This window comes from Bison bison, unplaced genomic scaffold, assembly GCF_000754665.1.
Source record: "Bison bison bison isolate TAMUID 2011002044 unplaced genomic scaffold, Bison_UMD1.0 scf7180017864468, whole genome shotgun sequence".
Taxonomy (NCBI): domain Eukaryota; kingdom Metazoa; phylum Chordata; class Mammalia; order Artiodactyla; family Bovidae; genus Bison; species Bison bison.
Window position 1 is genome coordinate 385,756 of NW_011495029.1, and position 11,833 is coordinate 397,588.

General features: G+C 49.8%; 1 protein-coding gene across 2 annotated transcripts in view; it reads right to left on the reverse strand.

Annotated features, from left to right (window-relative positions):
• Positions 1–52: 52 nt before the first annotated feature.
• FOXRED2 (FAD-dependent oxidoreductase domain containing 2) overlaps positions 53–11,833 on the reverse strand; it is a 19,782-nt gene continuing 8,001 nt past the window's right edge. The window contains exons 7-10 of one of the 2 annotated variants that reach the window (XM_010860542.1): positions 11,763–11,833; positions 10,141–10,382; positions 8,842–9,012; positions 53–1,497 (exon numbers count right to left, since the gene is read on the reverse strand). In XM_010860542.1, the coding sequence (XP_010858844.1) occupies positions 1,460–1,497; positions 8,842–9,012; positions 10,141–10,382; positions 11,763–11,833 (522 nt within the window). In that variant the 3' untranslated portion in view covers positions 53–1,459. Of the gene's footprint in view, positions 1,498–3,997; positions 5,785–8,841; positions 9,013–10,140; positions 10,383–11,762 lie in introns of those variants that run through there. The other variant, XM_010860541.1, reaches the window with a different exon arrangement.

Consider the following 11,833-nt stretch of genomic DNA (forward strand, 5'->3'; position numbering starts at 1 on the left):
AGTGACCCCGTGGACTGCAGCCTACCAGGCTCCTCTGTCCGTGGGATTTTCCAGGCAAGAGTACTGGAGTGGGGTGCCATTGCCTTCTCCGTTCTAACCTACAATGATGGCTTATAACACACTGAACGTTTTGATACTACGTTGCCATTTTTTTCTGTTGGTGGCACTCTTCTGCATTTAATTAATTTATATGATTTGAAATGATTTGAGAGACTGGTCTGAGATGGAATATTTCGAAGAGATTGAAAAAACCGGTGACAGACTTTTGAAGGATTTTGCAGTTGGCACTAAACTTGGGACTTTCTCCAGAAGAGCAGGCAAATCAGTCTTATTCATGTAGATGTAGGAGTGAGACAGTCTGTTGGTCCTTTCTTCCCTGCTTAAATACATCTGTTGCATGCCATTTTTTATTTTGGGGTTGATGGATCAGTCGTGTGATGTCCTTGGATTAAATACTTGGGCTAAAGCATCTCATATATCTGCCCATCGACTTACTTTGTAGCAGATTTACGTTCCGTCTGGGATGCCAGACTGAAGTCAATGCTTTTTTTAAAGCCCACAGCCTGACAAAAAGCTTTCCCCAGTCAGCATTTTTACCATATTTAAAAAATATAAGCATCTGTAGGGAAATGATGCAGACTTTGGTTGCTTTTCTAGGGAAGAATCCAACATGGCTTTTGGGGCTGATGTAACTGATGAGAGAACCGAGGATCCTGAGGCTGAAGCCTCATCAGGGCTGATGCTCTGGACTCCAGAGCCGTCCTCTTCTCTTGAGTCATCCCACCCTACTTGCATCGCAAGATGTCTGGTTTGGTGGAGTGGATTCATACTCTTCTTGAGGATACTTTTGTAGAATCAGCATTTCGACACTTCTCTTCTTCCTATGGGCACACTTTGCTAGGTTTGGTAACTGTTTGGTCTCTTGACTTCTTATAACCCAGTGTCCATATGAAGGAAACTCATAGGGACAGTAATAAGGAGATGGTTGCTTTAATGGTTTAATATTTAGAGGATGGCTCAGAGGAGGTGGATTTTTGAAACACCACATCACTGACTTGCTATGTAATGGGTTTCTGCCTCAGGTTCCTCATCTGTAAAATGGGAAGAGTGATATCTAGTACCTCTTAGGGTTGTGGTGATAATTAATATAGCAAGCTATTTCATGCATGTGTTACTTGTCTATTGCTGTATAACAAATAACCCCCCAAATTCAGCATCTCAAAACAAACATTATCTTGAAGTTTCTGTGGATCAGCAAACAGGAAGCAGCTGCCTGATTCTGGCTGGGTGGTTCTGGCTCAGGGTCTCTCATGAGGCTGTGTGTGAGTTGCTGGCGAGAGCTGCAGTCATCCGAAGGTAGGACTGGGATACAGTGTGCTTCCAGGCTCACTCATATGGCTGTGGGCAGAGCTTGGTTCCTTGCCACATGGGCTGCTCCACATTGGATGTCCCTTCACATTCAGTATGACAGGTGGCCTCTCTCAGAGCGAGGGACTCCTAGAGAGAGACAGAAAGCACAGTTTTTGGTAGATGAAGGCCATAGTCTTTTTTATACCCTAATCTTGAAAATGACATCTTGTCACTTCTGCTGTATTTTATTTGCTAGAAATGAATCACTAAGTCCACCCACACCCAACAGGAGGGGGTGAGGCTCCACCTCTCTGGGGGATAAGTATCTAATAATTTGTGGACATACCTTTAAAATCGCCACACCAGTTCTGGGCATATAGTAAATACTCAGTGAATGATTAGGTGTTATGCTGAGCTTAGCAGACAAATTCATTTCTTGGTGAGTTGATTTCCAGGAAGGCTTTAGGGACACCCCACTTTTATCATGCCAAAGGAATTTGGGGCTCATATTAACCTTGAGATTACATTCATTTTCTTGTCATTTGGGAGGGAAGATTCTTCCAGAGACTGGTGGTGTCCAGCTGGGTCTATCAGCCCAAAGAGTCTAGGAGAGGAGCACACGTCACTTAAAGTCCCCTTCTCTAGACCGAGCACATTTTCTCCCCCGACACCTGATGCAGTGTCTTCTCAACTGGGGCCAGCAGATGGCACCAGTGGCACCACCTGGACCGGGTGGCAGAGCCCATGCCCTGCCGAGGGCTCCCAGCCCCTCCTGCCCCCAGCAACTCTACAGTCCAAAAACAGAGATGGTTTTTTAAAATAAATGAGTTTATTTCACCATGGAGTATAAACCCAAATTTGGGCAAAAGAGGAAAAAGGAAAAAAAAATCTCTGCAAACCTAAAACCTCCTCAGTTTCCTTTGTATATGGTTTTCTATTTTTATATAGTTACAAGCAGTTGGAACTACACTCTCGTATCCTGATGCTTTTCACTTAACTTTGTCACACATGTACTTGTATCAATGTTATGTAGTCTTTTACCACTTTTTAGAGTTTTTGAGGGCTGTTCAATATTCATGGGCTGAATGTACCATAGTTTATGTAACTATTCTCCATTTTTCTCATTTCATTCTGTTCTTAATGTAAAAGATAATTTGCTTATTATTTATTTTATGTATGTTGTTTTCTGCCATAATTATTTTTGCCCATGCTTTTTGCCTTTTAATATTTATCATTTTCTTTAAAATAGGTATATTAGCAGGATGGTTGTACCTAGAAATGGTAAACCTTTTCCCCTGGGGAATTACTCTGTTGCTTCTAAACTTGGAAAGTCCTTTCTTTTATTATAGTACCTCCTCTTCACCTCTAGTTTCTATATGGCTTTGAAAAATCAATCTGAAATTAATGTTGAAGTATAATATGAAATAGGGGTCTAAATGAGATTGATTTTCTTCCCCAAGTTAGTAACCCATTGGTCCAACATCATTTTTATTTACTTATTTAATTTTGGCCATGCCCAGGGCATGCGGGATCTTAGTTCCCTGAGCAGGGATTTAACCTGTACCCCCTGCATTGGGAACTTAGTCTTAACCACCAGACCACCAGGAAAGTTCCAGTCCAACATCATTTATTGCACAATCCTGTACAATCTTTTCCACTGATTTGTGATTCCCTTTAAAAAACATCTCCATCTTAGAACAGGCTCTGCTTCTGGCCTATTGTTTCATTGATTTGTCTGTTTTGCATGTGTAACTTTATAATATTTTCAAAAAGAATGAATGGATGAAGTCAGGCCTTAGCTAGGAGAGGGGCTTGATCTGGCTGGAAACAACAAGATCTGCTAGAGGGCTGTCTAAACTTGACAAGGAAAGAAACTGAGGCAATGAAGGACACATGAGTCCATACAACACAATAGGAAGATAGCAGACAGCAAAGATGCCATGCCTAAGGCAATGGGCGCTCAGGGGCCAGGATTTACAAAACAGGTCCCGGGGGCCGGGGAGGGTAGGTTGCTAGAAGCAAGCAAGATGTAGATAGGACTCCAGCCAATGCAGCAGTGATCTTCACAGGAAAAAGTAGTTCTCTGAAGCCAACTATTAATTTACAGGAAAAATACCAGGGAATGTGTGTCTCATTGGCTGAGTAAGAGCTGAACCACGTCTTATTAAACACAAATAAGGCTGGTGATATTTTGATGGAATTAAGAACTTGGCACATGACGGGAAGAGCAACAGATGTCACGTACTTAGGTGTCAGTCAACTATTCGTTACAGCACCTCGAACCAGGTGCTCAGCCAGCCTTTAGTAACTGGGTAGGTGAGATGTGTGTAACAGGATTTGATAATATGGGTACTGCTGCTAAGTCGCTTCAGTCATGTCCGACTCTTGTGCGACCCCATAGACGGCAGCCCACCAGGCTCCCCTGTCCCTGGGATTTTCCAGGCAAGAACACTGGAGTGGGTTGCCGTTTCCTTCTCCAATGCAGGAAAGTGAAAAGTAAAAGTAAAGTCACTCAGTCGTGTCCAACTCTTAGCGACCCCGTGGACTGCAGCCTACCAGGCTCCTCTGTCCATGGGATTTGCCAGGCAAGAGTACTGGAGTGGGGTGCCATTGCCTTCTCCAAATATGGGTACAGGCCTAATTAAATATTTTCATACTAGTCTTAACCACTGGACCACTAGGGAAATCCCAAAAGATTTATTTTTAAAAAAAAGTTTAGGAAAAGGAAGGGTGGACTAATGGGACCCAATTTTGGTTACCTGTAAACAGTGTGAAATACAGCAAATTCCACAGCCTGGGATTAGGGAGAGACCCTTCACTGAGAAGTTTCAGCTCTCTGCAAACTATGCCAAGTCTTGCCATGGGGTAAACACATCCTCCCTGACAGGCTCAGGCTTTTGGAGTCTCACTGTTGTGACTGCAAATACCTGGAGCACAGACAGCAGTGCCGGGGGTAAGGGATTTTGGACCTGGCTGTCATGAAGAAGCTGTTCCAAGTAAAGGGCAGCGGATCCGGAAAGCTTGTGTCCCTACCATTCTAAGTGGACACATGAAGGACTTACTGGTAAGAACCAGTGAGAAAGCTATCACCTGTGATCCCGGGCTTTTGAGGAAACCACCATGATTTTCTGTACAGATGCTTTCCCATGGCTTACTCATCAATGGGACTCAAATACCTGATGAGAGGGTAAGAAGGGACAGGTTCCTGGTGAGGAGGGACAATAAAAAAGCCAGAACAGCTCAGGGAACCAGAAACTACATTCATCATAGTTATCTTACAAACTCATTTATAAATGATTTCTTGCCCATGCTAAGCTGGGTTCTGTATGGAACAGTGGGGTGAATCACCTCCAAGAGAATCCCCACTGATAGCCAGCATGGCGACCATTTCACAAAACCTGATCTGGCAGGGCAGAGGCGAGGAGGCGCTGTTTGGAATGCCAAAGGGCAGGGGAGTGGGATGAGAGAGAGAACAGAGGGGGAAGGCAAGTCAGGGAGGGTGGTCCTGGGGAGAGAGCAGCTTGGCAGAGACCCGCCTAAATAATACAGCCTGCAGGGAGCTGTCCTCTCTCTGCCCGCATTGGGATTTTGAAAGCAGAGCTGGGGGCGGAGAGGCAGTATGGTGAAGGAGGGCCGGCCTTAGGGCTTCTCAGACTCCTGGCTGGGACCCCGGAGATCACCTGACCTTTCTCAGCTGGTGTTTTCATCAGGGGGTAATGGCCCCACCTGCCCTACTTGGTGGAGGACCTTAGAGCCTTTGTCTTAAAGTGCCTGCTACAACCCGTATGAAGATGAGGGTGGATTGCACTTGTGAAACGCTCCACGGGTGGGCGGAATCCAGGGGCCTCAGAAGAGGAACACTGGGCACTTGACGGGGATGGAGCTGAGGCCAGCCTGGTGTTCTTGATATCTGGCTTGCAGACAAGTCTGGCGTGGAAGGCGGTTCCCTTCCATCTGGCAGATGATGCTGTCCCTGGACCCCTCTTCCCAGAAATCCCTGAACCAAACAGGAGGGGAGACCACCGTGTGGCCGCCCTCAGCCCATCTGTGTCCTCTGTGTGGCTTTGGTGCGGTCACCGCGATGATCTGAGGGGGGTCTTTGGCAATCACGTGGGAGCACGAAACTGCGGGGAAGAGGAAGGCTGACTGTGAGCCTAGTGGGAGCAGCCGCCCGTCAGAGCTCCTCCTTGTTGCTGTTGAAAGGTGAGACCGGAGGCCCTGGAGCCAGAGGGTGCCCTCCTGGCCCGTGGTCGCCAGGCCGCTGGTCGCTGGCCCCCTGGTGCTGGCCCATGGTGGCAGAGTCCCACAGGAGCCCGCTCTCCACGCCGTGCTGACGGAGGCTCTCAGTTCCCACGAGCCCCTGCGTTCTCAGGTAGCCCTGCTGGCAAAAGGGCGGGAGCTTCTGGTGTGTTAGGGCGAACAGGAAACAGGACTCTGCACAGAAGTAAAAGGAGATGGGCTGAGAGCTGTGGGGACAGGTGCAAGGGGAGGGGCTGCTGATGCCTTCGTGGCCTCACTGCTTCCCTCCAGCCTCTGAGCCTAGGGGCCGACTGTTCTGGGTATCTCATGTCTGACCTGGGTAGCCGTGGACCCCATCCCTCCCTGAAGTTGTAAGACTAGGAGCCGCCTTGACATTATGGGGAAAAAAAAGTTCCAAAGGAAAGCAAACCAAAGAGATGGCCCAGCTCCCAGAGATGGGGGCCTGCATGCTGCTGTGGGTGGCGTCACTGGCAGGGGCGGGGGGATCTCACCCACTCAGGAGCAGCTCCTCGGCCTTCTCTTCCGGGAGCCACCCTGGGGGGCTGGGATCTACTGAAACCTGAGTGCCTAGAGCGTGTGCTCTGTGACAGGCGAAGCTCCCACAATGAGAAGCCCACGCACAGCAAAGAAGACCCAGTGCAGCCAAAAATAAAATAAAAAAATTTTTTTAAATTAAAAAAAAAGCAAAGGATTAAGCAGATGTGGGCTCAGGCTTCTGAGGGCTTTAGAGACAGGATGGGAAGATGGCGTGTCAGAGAACCATCCTGACCTCCTGTCTCAGTAAACAGGCACATGATAAAGGGTGCTATAAGGCTCACATGAGTGATCAGGCTGGGAGTGCTACAGGAAAATATTTCCCACCTTATCTCTGACTTCCAGTACAGAGGGCCCTTGGCAGAATGGGCCACAACCACCCTCTCTGAGTAGGGAAGACAGCAGATGTAGGAGACGATGGAGGGGTTGCAGTGAGGCAGCCTTTTGGCAAGCACCCCCTACTATGACATACGTCACCCCTTCTGCAGGGCCAAGGGGCAGAGAAGCCCAGCAGATCTGGGGCCAGAACTAGCAGCTGCACATCTGCTAAAGGGAGGGAGGGGAAGCCCACCTCTGCCAGCTAGCCCTTTGGGGGAGGAGTCTTGCATGTTCAAGGCAGTGATACTTGGTGGCTTGTACTGTTGAGTATATCTAGGAGGTAGGAGCCAGGAGGCTCAAAGGGCCTGTGGTGATGGACTGGTGGGAGCCATGACTCAGGGCTGGAATACACCCCCTAAAAGGTTCCAGCATCTCTGTGCTCCTGAAACCTCAGGAAATAGGTAGGCATTTTGCAGCTGAGGTCTCTAGACCTTCAATGCACAATTTCCTATGGAAGCATACAGTCAGAGCTGATGTCTGCAGGATACTGGTACTTCAAAGCTGCTTTAGCTCTGCTCTCTGAAGTACCCCTGCTGGAGCGTCTACATACATTTAGACTGTTGACTTCAAGTACTGTTTTCAGCCATCTCCCTTGGTACATACATTTTTTATTTCAAGGTGAGCTGAAGGATTCTTGCTCTCTGACCTGTAGGCCAAGGACTGACCATCTCTAACCTGGTCTGATACGAATAGTGCCTGATATGCAACCACTGTTTCAACAGATATTTGCTGAACAGAAAAAAGAAATGGCTATCCTAGTAATTCGGAGAGTTAAAAAGTAAAAAATTAACTTTTTAAAGTTAAAAAATTCTGGCTTGTTTCAGTCAGTTCTGCCTCTGAATCATGAGACTTCTCTTCCCAAGTCCCTCTTTGGGTTCGGCTATCAGAGCTGTCTTCCAATTCACCAATTTTCCCTTCATCTATGTCTAATGTGCTACTAACCCTGACACTGAGTTCTAATTACAAGTTGATACTTTTATTTCCAGAGGTTCTACTTGGACCTTTCTCAAAATTGCCCATTCAATATCCTTCCATTCTGTTTTTAGTAACCCCTTTTTTATTTATTCACAGAATCTATACATACTTTACATCTTCTCTCTGACCACTCCAATTCATACAGTCCCTGTAGGTTTGATCCAACAGTGTTGTTTCTGTTGACACTCCCGCACGGTCATTTGAGTTCTTATGTTTTAGTGATTTCTGCTTGGGAGTTCATCTTCCAGAGAACTTTATCTGTGGGAATTCTTTGAGGTCTGGCTTTATAGTCTATTTCCTCACAGAAGACTTGCAATGATGCCTGTGATTTCTGCATCAAGATGACAGTGTGAACTTTGGCCCCAAACTCATATGAATGAGGCCTAGTGGATGGAAATTCTCAAAGGAGGTTTTTCCCCCTGCACTCTACACAGAGCGAAAAATCCTGCATCTCCTCTGTCTCTCCTGGGAGTGCTTTCTGGCTCCTAGCTTACCCACTGAGACCCTGGCTTTATTTGAGGTTTTCTGTACCGACCTCTTAGGGCTTCCCAGGTGGTATTAGTGGTAAAGAACCTGCCTGCCAATGCAGGAGACACAGGAGACACGGGTTTGATACCTGGGTTGGGAAGATCCCCTGGAGAAGGAAATGGCAGCTCACTCCAGTATTCCTGCCTGGAAAATCCCATGGACAGAGGAGCCTGGCGGGCTATAGTTCATGGGTCGTAGAAGAATCAGACACAAGTGAGCAACTAAGTACACACATACGGACCTCCTACCCTGCTCCAGCCTCGCCTTGCCATCCCCAAGTGCTGGTCAGTTACGCAGGCTCTAGACCCCTGATGACCAGCAGACATCACCACCTCCGGTGTGTGTGCGTGCTTTTCTTAGTGTCTGGCTTCTGGGGGGTTCCCTTATTTTCCTGTAAGTTCTTTAAAGAAGACGTTTTACTCAGTGTCTGCATGCATGCATGCTAAGTTGCTTCAGCCCTGTCCAATTCTTTGCGACCCCATGGATTACAACCCACCAGGCTCTTCTGTCCATGGAGTTTTCCAGGCAAGAATATGGGAGTGGGTTGCCATTTCCTCCTCCAGGAGCTCTTCCAGACCCAGGGACCGAACCTGCGTCTCTTATGTCTCCTGCGTAGGCAGGTGGGCTCTTTACCACTAGTGCTACCTGGGAAGCGCTAGTGTCTGCAGGTGTGCTGTACTGGGAGGGGTCACAGGAGACAGACGTCTCAGGTGCGGGTTTCCAGACGTGCGTCCTAAAGTTCCACAGGGCGCTGGTCTACCTGGTCTTCTTCACCTTCCAGCTCAGTCTCTCTGTCCTCCTGGGAACTTAACTTACCTGCATAGAAGCTTCGCAGGTCGGTATCCAAACAGTTCTCCAGGAAGCGCCTCAGGGGCAGGATGTGTCCCACCGGGGCCGTCCAGTCCGTCAGGAAATCTTCCACAACGTGGTGGAGGGCTGAGGGCCTCGGAAGCGGCCAGCCTGCCGGGCGGAACCTCACCTCCTGCTCTGTGGGGAGGAGAGGGCACCACTTCAGAGCGAGTGCATGGCTTCCCAGAGCTGCAGCCCGGTGCTGCCCCCCCATCCTCTTCTGCTTGACCTTCCTGACACCCCTCTGGTCAGCTGGTTCAGCTGTCCTTCCAAATGTCTGAAAGGCTGATGTGAAGGAGAGGGACTAGGCCAGACTCACTCCTGTGGTGTCAGGGGGAGGAACTAAGACCAGTCACTTGAACTTGGTTTGCTTCTAAGACTTCCACGGACTGAGATCTGTTGCGGCTGCTTTGAAACGGTCTTTCTGTGAGTAGGCTCTGGGTCCTGTCTCCAACGGGTCTTAGGGCCCCTCTAGTCCAGTTTCCTATCTGGTGGGGTGCCCCTCTGTGTGTCCCCATCACAGGGCACCAAGCCATGACCATTCCTGTACCAGGAAACTGTGAGGGGCCTGTCCCAGCCTCGGCAGCTTTCAGGATGAGCTGCTGCTTATGAGTGTGAACCTGGGTTCCTGTCACTTTTACCCGCTGACACTTCCTCTGCCCTCTGGTACAACCCCTAATTTTAGATCATCCTCTTCCAGGTGATATCCCTTCAAGTTCGGAGGCAGGATTTGTGTTCCCCAGGTAGGCCATCTGTCCATAACTACTCTGTACAGGGCACCATGCTGGCATTCTGTGTTATCTCATCCATTCTCCTCTTACATGGAGGGTATCACTGCCACCCCATTTCACACACGAGCAAGCTGAGGCTCAGAGGGGTCAAGTAATGGTGCAAGGTCACACAGCGAGGGAAGGACGACCCTGGGAACACTGCCCAGCTCTCCTGCTCCCTTCCTGTGCTAATCTGCTCCTGTCCCTTTGCTGTTCCCCCTAGAGTCAGTCTCCAGACCACCTTCCATCCCCCGTCTCACTCCAAGGTCAGCCTTCTCTGGACACAGTGACAACACTGTCCCTCTTACTACTGGAGGCAATCACGGCACTCCATGTGTGGCCTGCTGTGGGTCAGAATCTGGGGACGGCATTGATCATTCATGCCACTTGCTCCACTGAGACTCTGGGCAGGGCCCCTGGTGTTCCCCCTTTCATCAGCTGAGGGTACCGCATGAAGGCGCAATGGTGTTGGGGTCTGAGGGGGGCCCCGGCTCACCGGTGGGGAGGTGCCTGTAGTAGTAGATGACAGGATGGAGGAAGTTGGACAGCCAGGCGTCTTCCATGTGCCCCACAGAGCGGTCAGAAAAGAAGACGTCCTTGTCGGGCCCAGAGTAGTTCCGGCCATACTCCATGTTGATGACGAAGAGGCCGTGCCTCGCCCTCTTTCCTGTGATCGTCTCCAGCTGTGCCAGCATCTGCATGGGGAACTCCTCCAGATACTCAAAGGTGGTGGCATTCCTGGGGACAGGGGCACACAACTGGGGTGAGACCCTGGGTGCTTCAGCAGAGGTGACAGGAGCGTGTGTGCTGTGCACGCACCACCTCTCCTTCCTAGAAGCGGCCATCAAACAGCATACAGACTGATGAGATCCGAGCATCTCACCTGAATACTACTAGAGCCTAGACTTACAGGTGTCAGAAAGCCGGGAGGAACCTGAATGGGTGTCCAGGGAAAGGGTGAGACAGGCTGAGACCAGTGACAGAGAAGCCCTACGAGGGAGTGAAGGCCTCCGAGTGCTCCAGAGACAGGAAGGAGGCTGGTGGGGCCCCAGTGGAGCCGACAGTGAGGGGCAGGAGAGGTCAGCAGGGGCAGGTCAAGGAGGGCCATGTGTGCCATGATGGGAAAGTCTCCTGGCCCAGGAAGTGGGGTTGAGGGCCTTCAGAGGGTACTGAAAAGGGTGAATTCAAAGTGACTCAAGTTTTAAAAGAATCATTCCGGCCACCGTGTTGAGAGCAGACCATGGGGGCCAAGGCGAGAGGCTGCTGTATCAGTGCAGGAGGGGGATGCTTTTGGTGTCCAGACCAAGGTGGCAGTGGTGGGGCTACTGAGAGGCAGGCAGGTTCTAAACACAGTTTGAAGGTAGAGTGGACAGGATCTAAGAATGGTGTGAGTGGTGAATGGGTGTGAGAGAGACAGGAGTCAAGCGTGATGAGGGAGGTTCTGCTCTAAGCACCTCTGAGTTTCCTGCATGTCCCTCAACCTGGTGTGCTGCTGCACCCACTGGCTCTGGACCAGGCTGTTCCTTCTGTGGCTTCTCACCTGCCACCTGTCCTTTCAGACCACACACTCCCCCGCCCCCACCCCCAGCTCTGCTCCCTTCCCTGCTCCTGAAGGTTTCCTTCTAAGGGAGTGACCTCTGTGATCTGTTGCTTATCACTTCTTTGATAAGGAGCTGGCTGGCCCAGGGAGCTCTTAAATCCCCACAGGTGGTCATCTGTCATCGCTGCAGGCCACTGCTTATGTGTTTAGTGCCAGATGCTTTCCACCAGTTATCTTTACTCCTTCCTACAGCCCTGCAAGGTCAATGTTATTAGCTCTATTTTGCAGATGAAAGAAAGGCTCAGAGAGGATAACCTGTCCCAGATCACACTGGTAGAAAGTGGCAAAGCTGTCGTCATACCCATGTCTGTCAATCCGTCTGTCAGCAGAGCTCATGATGTTGATTTTCCCCAGAAGAGCCCAGTCCCCTCCCTCTCTGCCACCCCAGTCCCCAGCCTTCTCCATCTTAGGAAGGAACCACTGGGCTGTTCCACACATGCAACAGGAAAAGAAGAGCAAGACAGAGTAGGGGGGTAAGCTGGTGGGGATGGGGGCAGGAGACGGGGAGGACGACTCACTCCTTCAGCAGGACCACGTCGGCCAGAACACTGAACATCTGGTAGAGCCCAGAGGCCTCGTTGATGCGCCG